The following is an 18,076-nucleotide window of genomic DNA, read 5'->3' on the forward strand; positions in this document are numbered from 1 at the left end:
TTTGCTCGCATTTGAATGAGAATTCAAATCCAAATATATGAATATTTGAATAAATTTGATATGATTAAGAGTCAACTGATTTGAATATGATCCATTGACATCCCTAACTCAACTATATGAAATAGCTAAAAATATCAAAGGGGCGCGGCCGGCTCTATCGTCCACCTATTAGAGGAGACTGGGGGCTCGCTGGGTTATATGTTCATAAGAGGGAGGCGGGCTTTCATGCCCTCCCCACTTATCTCTTCAGATATAAAATGTTCCGGATGTCCAATGTTAAAAGATGATTAAAAGAAAAAAGATTCCAAATATCTTGCTTTTATTGTATAAGATGAGTTTTATCAACTCTCATAAGTTAGTTCGTAAACATTTATTTATGAATTTGATTATCACTTTTTTCTTAGTATATTATATTGAACAATGTAAGAATTTTTATTCAGTTGGAAATATTGGAGAGATCTACTGTGAAACACACATATACATATCTTCATATATGTCAAACACTCTAATTCAGAACTTATACGAATATATCTTATGCATTTATAAATATATATCGAATGAAGAGAAAGAGGAACAAAAACAATGAAATAAGTCCCAGTCCAGCTTCCCACACTAACCTATATTTGGTTGCCATTTTAAGTTTTAGTAAAACACATGCTTTGGGTGTTATTTTGTGAAATTTTAGTTTTGAACCTTACATGTGTTTATAAAATATTTTATGTGAAAACTTTCAAAATTTCATCATCAAGATCTTGTTATCAGTGAACATGTTTTAGATAAGTATTAGTCGTGAAAAAACAGTTTGAATAGTTTCATTAAGTTTGGGAGTCACTTGAGTGATTGGTTGTTCACTTAAAAACTATAAATGTTAAGAATAACCAATATAATATGTCTCAAGGGACATAGCATAGTTGATTGGGCAGACCGACATGTACAAAAATATGTTGTTGCTCGATTCCAGTAAATGCTACATTTTGGGACCATAAAGGTCGTATTGTGACATTTGTACTCCACCGTATTCTCAAAAGCAGGGAAAATGTGGGGTCTTCGAGCCTTATGCAAGCAGCCAGAACCAATATAATACACACATATTGAATATAATAGAACGTTAGACAAAGATATTAATTTAAAATTGAATAGAAAACACCTTGTACACTTATTTTAGTTACAAATATAAAACAAAACGCATCTATTAATTCGAATTGAATAAAAAGTGGTTGCTAATACTAATCCACGGGAACATAAAGCGGGGCCAATGGCTTGGAAATAGGCTAGCGGAAAGGGACCCAAGGCCATCCGGTCAAGTTGGTGGGTCAGGTTCATTAACCGATCCACCCCAATCAACAACCACTTCGCCCCAGTCAATAGATTTAGTTACGGGTCAGACTAGCCCCATTGCCCGCATTAGGTCAACCGTTTAGGTCTATGTTGAATCTTAAACCTGACAGCTCGACTAAAGATGAGAAGAGTTTTGCAAGAAAGGATGTCTGAATTCTTCTTCAAGCCAACTTTTTGTTTCAATCCTTTTTGTTGAGAAGGATTGAAATTAGGGGTGGCACCTGCCCTCTCTACTCTGCAGCGGAAGTCATCTGCCTACCATCTCATCGTCCGGAAAAGTCATCCACTCGACAAGCGAGAGGGGTCAACCGGCATGTGTGCCGGCGGCAAAGAGCAGGTTATATGTTATGACACTCAACAGAAGACCATGTGAATATAGTTGCTAATTTATAAACAGATCGGACTTAGATTGTTACTCAGCTATTTAACCAATACCGTCCATCCAAAATAAATGGATGATTAAGAGAAAAACAAAGAAAAAAATATGCCAACTAATATTATATAATGAAAAACAAAGGAAACAAAAGTAATTAGCATTTTTGTCATCTATTTTTTTTTTTATGTTTTTCTCACCAATCCATATGCATCAAATGGACGACACTAATTAGTGATTCTGAATAACTAGATCACCATTCACTCATTTATATATATAGAGTTTTGAGATCATGTTTCTCTAAAAATGACTCACATATTTGACTTCCGATTATTTTGAGCTGTTTGTGCACTGTTAATGGAAGATAGGCCATGGGTCCGTCCTCAAGTGATTTAATTATTTAACTCATGTGAGAATGAGACGCCACCCATGATTTACGGTGAAACAAATTATCATATCTTTTATAAAGTTATTGCGATTTCTTTGCTACAAGCAAGAAAGAACCAAATGTAATAATGAAAAGCGCAACTCTTTAACCCTTCTTTTGGTAAAATTGTAAATGCATGTTATAAATATATGGTTGTTAACATATATATATATATATATATATATATATATATATATATATATATATATATATATATATATATAGAGAGAGAGAGAGAGAGAGAGAGAGAGAGAGGTATTCCTCATGAGAGGAGAGGAGAGAAGATAAAGTGAAAGTGAGAAAATAATTTTATTTTATTATATATATATTTTAAAAATATATGGTTTTTTAAGGAAAAACTTAATTTTTATATTTAGATTTAATTTCCATCGTTTAAACTCCATAAAACAATGTTGGCCTCGTACGAGTCAATAGCAAAGATCAACCATTCGCCTTGATCAACCTTAACGGATCTGATACTTGTTATTGGTTTCAAACCCATACCCGATCCACTCGTACTTCACACTGTTAACTGTTAAGTTTCAAGTGCCTTGGCTACTCGGACCGTAAATGATGGCGCCAGGTGTGGGGTCCAGTGACAGGCTCCCGTCCCGCCTTCCGGACGATCCTTCGGCCGGAAGCCACCACCGTTATCTCCTCGCCCGCCGCCGCAAGCGCCACCGCCCATCCGGCGCCTTCCGCGAGACATGCAGACGCCAAACCCTAGCCTCCTCCTTGGCACCTCCCTCTGCTCCCTCCTCTTCCTTCTTCGAGCTTTCCATTCCTCCACCTCCGTCAGGTCCCCCGCCGCCGTCCACTCGTCCAGCCCCTTCGGCCCGCCGCCGAGGCTGGCGTACTTCGTCACGGGGTCCGCCGGAGATGCCTCCCGGATGCTTCGCCTCCTCCGCACTATTTACCACCCTCGCAATCAGTACCTTCTTCACCTGGACCTCGCCGCTCCGGCCGCCCAGCGGCGTGACCTCGCTCTTGCCGTCCGCTCCGTCGACGCGTACGTCGCGTTCAGGAACGTCAACGTCGTCGAGCGGGCGGACCGCGTCGATCGCGACGGGTCGACGGCGCTTGCTTCGATGCTCCATGGTGCCGCCGTGCTGCTCCGGTACGGCGCGAACTGGGATTGGTTCGTCAATCTTGACGCGTCCAGCTACCCGCTCATCACTCAGGATGGTGATCCCTTCCTTCTTCTCCTTCTTTAGATTGATTTTCTGCAAGTTTGGCTGGGATTTCAGGATTTTACTGTACTATATACTGATTTTGTTTCTATTTGTCACCGTCATTCTGCGATCCCTTTTCTCTCCGGTCTGCAGAGGAGATTCTTAGATATGTTTTTGATTTGTTTGAGTGTTACTTCTTGGAATGTAGAATCAGTTTTAAGATTCCGTTATTGGTGCATTGTTAATTGATTGGAAGAAGGGAAGAAATAGATAATGTCGTATTCGCTGCTTGATTTAGTGTTGAAGATGCTCCCTTTTTGCTCTTTCCGCGCCACGGGCTGAAAATTCTGGTCAAACGAAACTGGGGCTCAAGTTGGTGTCATATGGTGCTAAACTGTTGACCTGCAGCTTATTTTGCCTATGGTAGAACGTTGCTTTTTTATCTAATGGACTACCAGGCACATCTTGGTGCAGCACTCAATCTATGATGCAAACCAGTGGTTCCTCGATTTGATGGTAAACTTCTAAATGAAACAAAGATTGATCAGCCTGCAAATTTCTGGACCCTGAAATGGGAACTGAGTTATGACTTATGATCCTTATTCAGTCTATTTCTTTGAGCAACAGTGAATTCCTATCTCAATGATTTGGTATTTGATTTTGTAGAAAATTTATAATGTACGTGTTGTTAGTTTGTCATAGCAATTTATAAGAGTGAGCCTGTGGACGGCAAGATCAAGAAAATTAAAGAAAGCAATATGCTCGTCAATAAAGTTCACGAAATTTTAAAGAAATTTAAAAAAGGGCTGGATTCTACAGGTGAAGTCCTGTAAAGTGAATCACAACTTAATGATAGATCCGTAGACTGAATGTCTGTGTAGGATTGTCGATGTTTTCTTGAATATCTTGGTCTGAGTTTATTCTGGAGAAAGTGAATCTTCTATTTATTGTCTCTGGAGTCTGGTCATGGTTTTCTTTTTCTATAGAAAGTGTTTTGGCTTGAAACATACCTACATAGTTTATGTTATGGTGATCTATTTTACCTTTGCATCGTCTTGTGTTTACATCTGTTCTTCTTAGACTTGAATCTTCTATTTATTGTCTCTGGAGTCTGGTCATGGGTTTCTTTTTCTATATGATAACTTATTATTGTTTCACTTGTTTATCATGTATTTTGTTTCTCTCTCTGTCTCTCTTTAATTTCCTTTTGTCATTTTTTCCTCATTCGAGTGATTGCTTGGCGTCTCTGAAGAAGGTGAAATGCTGAACCAACTCTAGAGTTTCTATCAAAAGAGGTTTTTGAAACTTCAGTGTGCCTATGTCTCTGGTGGCATTGTTGGACACTTACGTGGTGCATATTTCCGAAGCCAAAAGAGTTTTGACCTAGCGCTTAGGCTAGAGGTATCACTAGAAACTTTGTTGTTCATTGGGAGATTTCATTGTGGATAGACTATTCCATTGCTGGTATTATCTTCGTCCTCAGGGTTTGATGCAGCAACAGTTCATCTACCACTCCTTTAGCCATTCTTTGTTCTTATTGGCGCCAATACACTTGCCTGTCTGTTAATGCATGCTTGCTAGTTCTATATACCTTTTAGAACCTAAGATACCATGTTTGAGTGTGTGGTTTTGTTGATATGGACACGTCTTGTCTAGGATGGAGCGAATGCGAATATACTAGTGACTTGCGAACAAAATTTTGATTAGATATGTTCTTTTCTTAATCCTTGGGAAGCCTAACTAAACTTGGGTTCATTACAGATCTTCTCCATATGCTCTCTTTTGTGCCAAGGGATTTTAACTTTATAGAGCACTCTAGTGACATTGGCTGGAAAGAGTATGTTACGGACACTTGAGACCTTTTTTAAGTGTTTGTTTTTTCATAATTCACTAATACCTACTATTTGATTATTTTTCAGGTATCAAAGAATTAGACCCATCATTATGGATCCAAGCCTGTACCTTGCATCTGAAAGTGAGATATTCTATACTTCAGAGAAGCGTGATATGCCTAGTGCCTACAGGTTTTTCACAGGTTTAGTTCTCCCAACTCTAAATTTGCAGCAAACTTTCTATTTATGCAATAACGTTTGCAATCTATGAATCCTCGAGTCATCATTGCGGTTCTCTCTCTCTCTCTCTCCCCCTTTCTCTCTTATACACGCGTGCAGGTTCATCTTCTGTCATCTTAAGCCGTAAGCTGCTTGAGTTCAGCATCCTTGGCTGGGACAACTTCCCAAGGACCCTGCTTCTTTACTTCTCCAACATGAAATCCTCACAGAATGGTTATTTTCACACCCTTGTATGCAACTCCAAACCTTTCCGTCGAACTGCTGTCAATTCCAATCTGCGGTTTGTGGCATGGGATAATCCTCCTGGAGATGAGCCACGTTATCTCAACTTCGGGGACTTGAGCAGGATGATGCGAAGTGGTGCTGCGTTTGCTCGAAAGTTCCGGGAAGATGACCCTGTCCTTGATAAGATTGACAAGAAGATCTTGCATCGCTACCATGATAGATTTGCTCCTGGTGGGTGGTGCATCGGGAGGGACGGGCGGGGAAGAGATCCTTGCCAGGTTTGGGGTGATCCTGATATTCTGAGGCCTGGGCTTCTTGCTAAAAGGTTGGAGAAGCTGTTGCTGACGGTCCTGTCGAACTCCAGCTTCCATTCCAATCAATGTGTGTATAAGTGATTTCTTGGCTTGTTCTGTCTAGCAATCGGCGGAGGAAAAAATTTTCATATGATTCATAATGTCTAGCGAATAGATTTGGCAAGTCACCCTCAGTTTTGTTTTATACTCTATCTAGGCGGTGCATTTCATCAAAAGTATACCATGAGGTTAGTAATGGTGTTCAAATTGATATCAGGTCACCACCTGTCTGTTGCCCAGCTGGTTGGACCATGCTTTTATTCTTTATACAGTGCCTTGATGGGAGTACACTGTAAAATGCTCGTGGCTGGGCAAGGTCAAATGGGTGGGAACCTAGTTTCTGTTTAAGGGAGCTTGTTTAACACTTCAGATCTTTTTGGAACTGGGATTTGACAGATTAAAGGCATTAGCTGTTGACACCCCGATGTAGGAAAAGTACTTATAGTTGGAGTGCTAGCCAATGGGTTTTAGAGCTCCGAGGGTGTAAGTCTCTCCATGTGTCTGCAGTTTCTCTTTATAGCAAGTCAAAATCAGAATATGTCACTGTGAATGCTGGTGTTCAAGTTAATTTTGCAAATTTGCACCATCTCTTGGGACTAAACTGAAGGGTAGCACTAAGGTTGCTATGAGGAATCCACTGCATTAAGTTGTCAATGGGCTGGACGACCGTGGCATGAACGGCAGCATGGCCCGCCTTCAGGCAATCACCACTTCCAATGAAGTATGTGGGAAGGTACGCCGCCGGTCTTTATTAAAGAAAGAATGATATGCACAAGGAACAAAAATTTACAGGGGTAGAGCACCAAGCAGCAAAACAGCCAAAATAGGTAAAAATGTAGATGCTAAACTCAGCAGCTACTGGCCCAACAATTGAAAGAACTGCAGAAAGGGGAAGAATGACAAAAAGTAGAAAAGGTTTATTAGTCAAAAAACCAAAAGGCTACCAACACATACTTAGGCTAACAAAAGAAGTTGTCAACCAAAATCAAATCTCCGAAATGTATCTATGTAGATTCTCAAAAACTTGATAACCTGTAAAAGAATGTCTCCGTCAAGCAGACAAAAACAAGTATTTTGTCTTCCGAGTGCTTCCAACGTTGTTGCCATTTCCATTGCCCTCTACTAAGTTTCTCAGCCTATGTTTTCATCCCCTGTTATTAGTTAGAATTAGCATTGAACTTGTTGAAGGCTGATTTGATGTAGGGCATATATGCCTGAATGAGCTGATTCAGGCATATTTCATCCATATATGCCAGAATGAGCTGATTCAAAACCAACTGATATTAAAAAAAAAAATGGCGGAGTCAGCGCCTTGATTCAGGTGATCATGCTTAATTATTTTCAAACTGATTTCGAAATTCTTTTCATAATCATTAGTTATTCTTCTCATTTTGATTAGACCTCATAATTCATAAATCATCACCTTATTTTCATGTTGTTCGCAGACATCTTCTATTTTTGCTTGAAATTTTTTATTGTAGTGTCCTTTAATAAACTCAATTTTTTAGAGAATGATACTCTTGTCCAACCCAATTTTGTAAAAACCTGGTTTTATGAAAACCAGTTTTCCAATGATGTTTAAAAACCTCTTTTTTTTTTTTTTTGGGTTTGGATGACACACTCAAATCCTGGTTTTTAAATAATCTAAGCGGGTAAGGTTTTTCACTTTCTTTTACAAAATCATGTTTTTGTTAAAACTGGGTTCTCCTCTAACCTCGCTTTGATGGTAACAAATCACTTCAAAATTCTAGACCTAGTTTCAAGGAGTCATCAAAGCACCGATTTAACAAGGCCGATTCCCTGTTTTTTGTGAAAATTGTCTCCATTTAAAAACCGGCTGCGATTTTAACAACCATAGGCTTTATGAATCCAAATCTAAATCCAGATCTGGTTACACCATATCCAGTTAAATTGGAATGCACAATGCCAAGATCCATGCCAACCCAAACTAACCAACTCATATCCCATCATCACCAGATGTGGATTGAAACCTCAGACTTTTTACGTCCAAGTGACTCCACATCACGGGCAGCTCCGAGATAGATGGTCCATAAACCCTTACTTTTGGTAAACTCCAAAAGCAATTAAAAGTGACCATACAAAGACTTCCACTTTTTCTTCTGCTTTTAACTGGTTAAAGAAAGCCACTAAGAATTAGACTTGGTAGCCTCAAATGGCATAGTATACCTGGTCGGTAGGGTGCATAGAAGATGGGTATTATTCCTCTAAATAGTCAAAGGTAAAAATGTGAGATTTAGTTGACAGATGTACCATACTCTGTGTAGGTTCAAACAAAGGGCAAAACCTAAAAAGTAGAAAGAATGGGAAGACCTTCAAATCTGATCTAAAGATGAGTTGTTAACATTTTGCTAGCCCAAAGAACTACACTTTGAAATCGAACCCGATATGTTAGAAATTGACAAAGCCTTCACACCATGTTCGGCTACGGTAGGAAGAAGTGGACCTCTCTCTCTTATCCTGTCAGTGGTCCGTTTGAGTGCACGTTACTGACGCTCATTGCCTACTTGGCGCAACATCTAAAATCTGAGGCTGGTCCTTCTTGATGCGACTGGAAGCTCCTTCTTCCCCGTTGCCTCATGCAATCAGAGGCTTTGGCCTTTCTCCTCTTTCCTCCTTACTGCTCTGTCGTCCAACTCCCGATTGCATCACTCCCCATTTGTCTTCAGCCATGGACTTATCCTTGCTTCACCATCCTCTGCTCCCACAAGTGACGGTCGTCACTAGGTACTACCAGTTCGTCATTCTAATGATATTTTTTGTTTTCCCTTCTACCCGTGTCGTATTTTGTTCTGCAAGATTTTCCGGTGGTCATGGCCTTTGTCATAGTTGCTTTTGATGTGCTCTCTGTAATTGCGATGCTCTTGCCCTGGCTATAGGCACCGTAATTGCCTTCTCTCTCAGCAGAATGAAGGAATTTTGTTCAAGAGGAGGGGAAGACTCAGTTTTGTACGTCGAGCAGTTGGTGGGAGTTCGACTGATGGAGGTTCTGCAGAAGGCAGCTCAGGGGAGGGACATGATTCACTTCTTGGTGCATTTGATGAAGCCAATGGTGCTCCTTTTGGCACCTTATCCGCAGAGATCACCCTGGATACGGTCGATTTTTTCGTGAGCGACGCTGAAGGCGATCCAGATTGTCCTACTGAAGGGTTCTCGCCGATCGATCAGGCGCTTGTGGCGTTACGTCAAGGCAAGGTGAGGCAGAGTATGAAATTTTGGTTCAGCTCTGTTGTTTAATCTCTTAAGGGCCTAACTGGTGGCAATAGATGCAAACTTTGTCTATTCCAGCTAGTTTTATGAATTCATAACATGTTCTTTCCTGCCTGCTTGGCAGACAAATGGAGTCAACTAAATTAAAAGAAATCCATTGTCTTCGTTCTAATGCTGTTGTGATATTTAATATAGAAATTTCAATATCATCTAAACTAGTCCTTTTTATTTGATAGTTTGTGATTGCTGTAGATGATGAACATAGACAGAAGGAAGGGAGTCTTATCATGGCAGCATCTCTTGTTAATGCAGAAGCTCTGTCCTTTATGATTAGGCACGGGACCGGGCTTGTTTGTGTAGGCATGAAAGCAGAGGACTTGGAGAGATTAAAGCTCCCTTTGATGCTGAATGACAGTGAAAGTGAAGCATCTACAGCATTTACAGTAACAGTGGTATGAGACTCTTCTTGGTTTTCCCCCATCCTCACCGTTTCCATGTGCATTTAGTCTAGAAACTTGTGAATCTCCCAGTACTCTATCTAGAATTTTGATGTTCTCATTTTGCTTTTTGTTTTTAAGGATGTCAAAGCTGGTATTTCTACTGGCGTTTCAGCGCCAGATAGAGCGAAAACAATTCTGGCACTTGCATCTCCTGATTCTAAGCCTGAAGATTTCAGGAGGCCGGGGCATGTATTTCCCCAGAAATATCAAAATGGCGGTGTCCTGAGAAGAGCAGGTCATACTGAGGCTTCAGTTGATTTAGTTCAGCTCGCAGGGATGAGACCAGTTGCTGTCCTTTCTGGTATCATGGATCCTGAAGATGGCTCCATGGCCTCTTTGTCCAAGCTAAAGAAGATGGCAGAAACATATGGCTTGCCAATCATCTCACTCACCGATTTGATCAGGTCAGCGTGCCCATTTCTTAATCATTCTCATTGCGTGAACATGGCTCCACAAGCAGCTCCATTTCAAAATTGAATCTGTTTGTGAATCTTCTTTGCAGACATTAAAACGTGCAATGAAATCCAATTTAAATGCTTTTAAAACAGCAATAATTAATGTTTGGTTAGCTATTTATTTTACCTAAAAATAATCCAGAAAAGCATGTCTTCTGAATTGACAAACAATCCTTTTGACAGTTAGGCTAGATTATGTACTCTGGAAAATGCTGCTGGATATTGGCCTTGCGTCTTCCTGGTTCTGCCTTGAAGAAGATTGATTAGGATTTCATTTTGATGAAACTCATAAATTACAGTTTGGGGACTTATTCATAATCTCCGAAGGAATAACCTTTATCAATTGTAAAGTAATTTTGTTGTATGCAAAAGGTTAATTATGTGAAAAAGAAATCTAAAGAGTACCTTGATGGAAACAGGTTCACGGATTTTATTGTTTTATGACACTGCCTGGATTGTACATTCAGTCTCATGGCGACACGAGAAAAAATATCATTTAGCATGGAAAGCTTGATAAATATCTCGATGTGATAGGACATATCTTGGTGCAAAAGGACAGACAATCTGATCAATTTTTTACTCTTGAGTGATGACTCCTTTGCATTTCTCAGTAGGAAGACATGCTACCTCTTCTACTCTTCACATCTCCACTATATCAACCAGATATACCACTTGAAGGTGGAAATCACTGACCTACAAACTAATCTAATTCTTTCACTTGAGTGAGAGGTTAACAATCCACTACCCTAAAAAGAAGCCAGACCCTTGATTCTTCCTGATAAGTTTGAGTGGGCAGTGGGCGATCTTCAACTTGACAAAGCACCCCCCACCTTTTATGGCCTCCAAAGTAGGGATGTGTCGTCTACCCGTTCCCCACCCGACCAACTATGCTACACCGCTTGAAGCATAGTTGTAAGCATAATTTAGCCTGAGCTACATCACACTGAGCTACATCACACTAAATGAAGAACATGATTGAAAAGAAAAGGATGCCTGAAGCCTAGTGACTTGTTGATTTGACAAAGTTATTGAAATCATTATCTTTTTCCTTCTTACATGGACAAGGCGTATAATAAGTTTGTTAAATTCGGTTCCTTCAGGTACAGAAGGAAACGTGAAAAACTAGTTGAGAGGACTGTAGTTTCGAGGCTGCCAACAAGATGGGGCCTCTTTCAGGCTTACTGTTACCGTTCGAAACTAGATGGCATTGAACATATTGCCATTGTGAAGGGAAATATTGGAGATGGACAAAATGTGCTGGTAAGGGTTCACTCAGAATGCCTGACCGGCGACATTTTTAGATCTGCTCGCTGTGACTGCGGCAATCAGTTAGACTTCGCTCTGCAACTGATCGAGAAGGTTGGAAGAGGAGTGGTTGTTTATCTCCGCGGCCACGAGGGTAGAGGCATCGGCTTGACTCACAAGCTGCGGGCATACAATTTACAGGATCAGGGACATGACACGGTTGAAGCTAATCTGGAGCTTGGGCTCTCTGTTGATTCTCGTGAATATGGAATTGGTGCGCAGGTGAAGGCTCTTTATTTCTTCCTGTTTGCTTTCATGGCTAAGAAAACACATATTTGCTCTCACATGAGTGCAGACAAATACAAACCATAATCATAGATATCATAGATATCCTTTTTGAGTTTCAAACGGCGATGTTAGTAATTTTTTTAAAAAGCTTAAACATTCTAAAAATTAATGAAAAGTAAATTAAATAACAAACGAATAAAACAACATAAAAAAATAAGTAGATAAACAACAAATTAAAGTTACAAAAGAAAAACAAGTAGTCTGACATTAAAAAACACAAAAAAACTCCTAAAATGAAAAAAATAAACAGAAAAATAAGAACACATGGCTAAGTATGAAGTATGAACAATAAAAAATGTGAAACCACCTTCGTCTTCCCTTGCCCTTGAAGCTGGGGGATACTTTGAGATCAGGTGTTCGTCAACTAGAGAACAACATATTCATCATTTGCAGTTTAAAAGAACAGCACATAATATGAATTATACTGGGCTCACCAAACCAGTCTATTACGCTGCACTCCTCAAAGCAACATTGACAAATGCATGAATTATATGAATGTTGGGGGCTTAACGAAGCATGTCTTATGCAGATTCTAAGAGAAATTGGAGTGCATACGATGCGATTGATGACAAACAACCCCTCGAAATTCATTGGTCTTAAAGGCTACGGATTGGCCATTGTGGGTCGCGTCCCTGTCATCTCTCCTATTACAGAAGAAAACAGGAGATACCTGGAGACAAAGCGTGTAAAAATGGGTCACATCTACGGCTCCGATCTTCCTGGAACCTTTCCTGCCATCTTCGACCAAACTCTGGAGGATGACGAGGAGGAGAAGTGATCACAAATTTGTTTGGCAACTGTGAAGCTGGCTTTTCTTCTTAATTACAGAGGGAAATGCTAATTCTTTGAGAAGTTCATGTGCCATTTTTCTTTAATGGGTATATAATGTTCATGGGTATTCAGTTATTTCTTCTGGCGGGGCCATGATCCATTTAGTTGGATATTTTTGCAATAAATTCACTTATTTTTTTGTTGAGTATTCTTGATTTGGGCAAGAATCTTCCTTCTTCTTTGGTTTTAGCTCCACGGCTAAGTTTGCTGATCCATGATTAAACAGGAGAAGTTCTTGGTGCAGGCCATGAAAAGCTGTTCCGAGCTTGTAAAATATAGACAGAGTGATGCTTCTCTATGCTCATTTCTGTTGTTGTTGTTGTTTTTTTTTTCTTTTATATATACCAATTTGGATTTTAGGTCTAGGATCATATGCAAGTCTGTACGTGAAACTCGATCTTGTTTTCTTGGTAGATCTGACTAAATTGGATCCATTTAGGTTGGTAATTGCACATGTAAAATTGAGAGTCAGCTTAACAAAGTCTGTCTGATCCTGTTTGAAAGCAAATAAATATTAATGCAGTCAAAATACTTGATTATATGTTTCTTGACAACTTGGAAAGAAAAACAAATTTTCTATGGTGCATGCTTCTGCAGTGCAGAAGAGTAGCACCTATAACAATCAAATTAAAAACCCGTTGTCAACGCCACAATCAAGAGTAACAATCAAGAGTAGCACCTATAACAATCAAATTAAGAATGCGTTGTCAACGCCACATTCTAGCCGACCAGCTATGCTACACCTTTTACGAGAAAACAGTTTTCAAATGAGAACATCAAAGTTTTACTAAGAAAAAAAAAAGTTTTGGTAAATCCAGTTAAAAAAAAAACAATTGAAGAATCAATCTTTGATCACTCTTCCACTTGTTCAAATTATCCCTTTCTCTCCCACTCTCTCTCAACTGTAAGACAAATTATATTATTTGTTAAAATTCTTCTGCAATATATGTAGTTAGACCCGTGCATTATATGCTTCCTTGTTACATGTATTTATTAGCGAAAAAAATCTGAAAAAAGGATCTTCTGTAGCAAATGAACATAAAGCTAAAGAAACCCAACACGTTCAACTTAAAATATAAGAGGGGGAGAATTGGCGGACAGCAAGGAGCGAAAAGAAAGGAGAAGAACCGACATCAATCTTCCACAGTTTTCTGCGCGGATTACTCCCGACTGATTGTAGAAAGAGAAGAACGCGTCTACTTACGCGTTGTTACCCATAAATGGCGACCTTCAGGGAGAGCCGTTCATGCCAGCCGGCCGTCCAACTCGACCTCCTTTGTGAACCAGAAGAAAGAAGGAACGACCAACAAGAGGAGAGGCCATAAAAACCCTCGAAACTCCTCTCTCCTCCTCCTCCTCCTCCGCCGATAACAGATCCTCATCCTTCTCCTCTCCCATCCGAGGCATTCTTTTTTTCCACTTTCTTTTTGTTTAATCTTTTTCCTTTCAAGTGCCTGCTTTCTTTTTATTTTTTCTAAGCAAAAGTTATCTCTTGCAGACAGCAAGCACCAGCACTGCCATGGCCGGAACAGCTAAGGCCCTCGCCCTCCTCTGCTTCCTCTCCGCACTGGCCATCGCCCATTGCGAGCACTTCATAGTGCAGGGCCGCGTCTACTGCGACACCTGCCGCTTTGGCTTCGAGACCAAGGCCAGCACTTATATCCCAGGTATGTTTTGGACTCTTGAGGTTGTTTGGTGACAGCAACATTTGATATACATTTGCTATTGATTCGTGAATCTGCTTCAAAAATTGACATAAATATATAAAGTAAATTTATAAAATATTAACAGAAAAAACATTGACATGTAAATTTTTAGTTGAGAAATATTGATGTGGCTCTGCCATTGGTACCAACCTGTTCACTCAAAAATTGCTCATTTGATTCGGCATGAAAGAACACCTAGTGAAAGAAGACAGTGTTTCATCCATCCTGTGGTGTAATAATAGAAGAACAATGATGTGATAATAGAAGAACGAGACCTTTGTAGATTGTTTGACAAATGAAACACTTTCATGGTAAATTTATGAATGCCTAGTTTTAGTGTTTCAGGAATCTGTTGTAATCATAAGAAACTTACTGCAATTTTCTAATTGCCAAACACCTTATTTAGTTTGGGAGACAGACGAACTGACATATATTGTTCTTATTACCAATCACTCCATAATTTTCCTGGTTGGTTGCAGGAGCAAAGGTGAGGGTAGAATGCAAGGACAGGACGACGGGGCAGATGACGTATAGCATCGAGGGGATAACGGACGAGACGGGGACTTACAAGATTCCGGTGGAGGAGGACCGGCCGGACGAGATATGCGAGGCGATCCTGGTGAGCAGCCCGATCAGCGACTGCAAGGAGTTCGAGAGCGGGAGGGAGAGGGCGCGCATCCTCCTGACCAAGGACAATGGCATCTCCAACCACGTCCGCTTCGCCAACTCCCTCGGCTTCATCAAGGACAAGCCCCTCCCCGGCTGCTCCGAGCTCCTCAAGCAGTACGAGCTCGACGAATGATCAAATGGAAGAACAAATTCAAAAACGTGAAGGGCCATGAATCTTTGTGGGCTCTTTCAATATCTAACGATTATCGATCCCCTTGATTCCTTTTCTTCATCTAAATCTTGTTTTGTAATTTGTGCTGATCTAATAAACAAAAAAAATGTTATCGATGCCGATGCTTCCTGGTTCAATGCTGCTAATGCTTTGATCCAATTTCAGCAAATGACATGAGCAGAGGTTTTATTTACTTTTTTTTTTTCTTTTGTTAACGGACAAAGAAGTATAACACATGCTCCTGTGGCAGAAACACGGTTGAACTTGTTTAATTTATGTACTTGTTTTATCTTGTTGGTGTTTTCCGGCAAGATTTTGCAAATTTGTCTCTCATTTTCGATCCTTGTATCTAAAGTTATGAACAAGGGGCTTGAAAACCTTGTGTTTGATATGCTTTTCATATGTATCACGCTTTAATTCTAGCTTACTCCGGCGAACTCCAGCCATGGGGTCTCTCTCTCTGCCCAGCCGTTTGAACATAATATGAGAAAAGTATTTTTTTTCAATAGACTCCAATTTCTTTTGAGTGATTTTTTAGCATTAATAAAGAAGAAACATTGACAATAAAAAAAAAAGTTATTTTGTTTTTATTTTCAGTTGGGAGAAGCACTCAGAGTTGACAGACTTCGTCGCTTGCCATGGCTTAAAACCTTCAAGGCTATTCCTTTAACCCTTAATCTTGACATGTGTCGGCTTTTTTTGCGAGAAGTAAGTGCCCGTGAAATTTGAACCAACAACTAGCTGCCTACCCAACCAATTACACAAGAATGTTCGAGGCAAAACTAAGCAATTAGGTCTTGGCTAAATACATGTTGACAGATGTAGCTCTCGGCCATGATACCTCGCTGTCATTGGAAATTGGCGTCTACTCAAGGGCGTAGATAGGTGGGGGATCTGTGGGGCATCTGCCCCACGGAGCTCAATCTGAAACTTTGAATTTCCATGTTGGATTTCGGTAGACATGGGTCCAGTTTTATTTGACCCAAGTCACTGTCCCAAGGCCAATTGAGAATTTATAAATTATTATTTAGTGTCTCACGGAAAAAAATTTCTAGCTCTCCATTTGCATCTACTACCATGGACAGCCTACAAGAAATACAAGAAATTGGTGTTTACTGCAACCATGGCCAGCCCTAGAGAGAGATGGCTAGCTGACAAGAAAAATAGAAAGAGAGAGAGAGAATACCTTTAATAAGAGCAGGTGAGGGTGCTAATAGGCATTAAAAAAAAATCAGCCGACAAAAAGTTCTAACACAGAAGCATTTTACATTTTTTTTTGTCAAATCCATTTTTTATACAATTGTTTCAAGGGGTGTAGCGCAACTAGGTGGTAACTGGTAAGGTGGTTCATGCTCAAGGGATCCAATGCTTGAATTTTATGATCGTTATCACGTTCCAGTGTGTTATTCTTTTTTGTTGCAAATAGTGGCAAACACAACATTAGAATTGAAGGACTTGCAGTAGGCTCACCCAAACCTCGAAACAAGCCAAAATCTTAGAGGTACAAGGGTACAACCTTAGCTGTTTTTCGTTGTATTTTTTTATAAAAATAATAAAGATTAAAAAAAAAAGTAAGGGTCAGATATAACATTAAGATGTGTTTGACGCACCCAAAAAAAGTATAAAGAAAACCTTTTGCTAGGCACATTACATGCATTCCTAACAATTTGAGGTCACCTTTGAAAGCTCCCCAAGCATATTGCCACACTTTGTAAATAATTGAGAAGTTGTTGGTAGCTCAAAACAAAAATGGGCCTGTTGATCTTAGAAAGAGAAAAAGTGCACATGCCCAGACCACAAGGGAAACACATGCCTCATATTTTTCTAAGGATAAAGTGACTTTTTTTTTTCCTTTTTTTCTAACATTACAGTCGACTCCAACATATAGATCTTTTTATTAACTACAAAAAAATATAGTTGTGCTTTAATAATAATTAAAAATTATTTAACAATAATTTAAAACTAAGTGCGTAATTTTTTAATTATGATCAAGTCATTATGTGTATTTAAATGTATGCCAAAATCACGTTTCTACAAAAGAAAAGATTCTGCTGGCTCATGCAAAAAGAGGAAACCAGTGTAGTTGGAGGAAAACAACACATGCCTAATCATCTACACCAGGAATGTACTTGGACGGAAAGGCAGTTACGTTCATCGTGCAGGCATGTGAAGGGAGAGCTCTTCAACTTCTATAAGATAATGTTAAAATATTGAAATTTCATTCAAGCCCAATCTTTTAGCAATATATTTCTTTTCCGATGTTGTTTTTTTTATATAACTGAATACTTCCGTTGAACATTGATAAATTGTGTGCTCACATTAAAGCTGACGTATTTTTATCCCTTGTTTAATAAAACTAAGTACTTGTTAGATGGTCGAGTGAATCTGAAAAGCCATAATCACTATCTAATTTTTCTAATATATATGTATATATATAAAAGCTTTGGGTTCATGTAGCCATTCTACCTTACACATGCACATAATTGAGTTTAACAAAATATATATTTTATTAATAAATAAATATACTGCTATTATGCTAAAACCTGCATATGGAACATCTATGCATCGTTAAATGAATATACAAAATTCTATTGTGGTAGTGAAACTTTATTTCATCATACATAAAACTTCTAAATTCCATCAAACATGCAGTTAAACTCCTAAGAGATTTTGGTGAATCTGACATTTAAATACCAACAATAAAGGTGCACCTAAATAGTGCCAGTTTCTAATACCACCTGTATGCATGTCAAAATTTTATGTTTGTTGAGGCACTCAGTTAATACTTTTAGTTTCATTAAGGTACTTACATGTATAATAATCAAATATATCAAAACATTAATATATATATTAAATTAATTTTATAAGATTGGTGTGGGCAACTGCCCACACTTACCACCATCTGGCTATGCCAAAGTTCAATTAGCAAAGTAAAGTTCCAGTATTCAAACACTATGGCAGT

General features: G+C 39.2%; 3 protein-coding genes across 3 annotated transcripts; all 3 read left to right on the forward strand.

Moving 5' to 3' along the window:
• The first annotated feature begins 2,705 nt into the window (after positions 1-2,705).
• LOC116253865 (beta-glucuronosyltransferase GlcAT14B-like) lies at positions 2,706-6,379 on the forward strand. The gene is made up of 4 exons (XM_031628834.2): positions 2,706-3,323; positions 5,072-5,147; positions 5,230-5,345; positions 5,482-6,379. Exons 1-4 carry the CDS (start codon positions 2,846-2,848, stop codon positions 6,000-6,002), a joined length of 1,191 nt encoding a protein of 396 aa, XP_031484694.1. The 5' UTR covers positions 2,706-2,845; the 3' UTR covers positions 6,003-6,379.
• A 2,103-nt stretch (positions 6,380-8,482) lies between these two features.
• On the forward strand, positions 8,483-12,715 carry LOC116255133 (monofunctional riboflavin biosynthesis protein RIBA 3, chloroplastic-like). Its single transcript, XM_031630892.2, has 6 exons — positions 8,483-8,705; positions 8,858-9,173; positions 9,425-9,640; positions 9,767-10,092; positions 11,244-11,670; positions 12,266-12,715. Exons 1-6 carry the CDS (start codon positions 8,524-8,526, stop codon positions 12,512-12,514), a joined length of 1,716 nt encoding a protein of 571 aa, XP_031486752.1. The 5' UTR covers positions 8,483-8,523; the 3' UTR covers positions 12,515-12,715.
• A 1,089-nt stretch (positions 12,716-13,804) lies between these two features.
• On the forward strand, positions 13,805-15,230 carry LOC116254704 (pollen-specific protein C13-like). Its single transcript, XM_031630247.2, has 3 exons — positions 13,805-13,970; positions 14,066-14,234; positions 14,753-15,230. The coding sequence occupies exons 2-3, from the start codon at positions 14,087-14,089 to the stop codon at positions 15,073-15,075; spliced, it is 471 nt and encodes a 156-aa protein (XP_031486107.1). The 5' UTR covers positions 13,805-13,970; positions 14,066-14,086; the 3' UTR covers positions 15,076-15,230.
• The last annotated feature ends 2,846 nt before the right edge of the window (positions 15,231-18,076 follow it).

This window comes from Nymphaea colorata, chromosome 5 (assembly GCF_008831285.2).
Source record: "Nymphaea colorata isolate Beijing-Zhang1983 chromosome 5, ASM883128v2, whole genome shotgun sequence".
Classification (NCBI taxonomy): domain Eukaryota; kingdom Viridiplantae; phylum Streptophyta; class Magnoliopsida; order Nymphaeales; family Nymphaeaceae; genus Nymphaea; species Nymphaea colorata.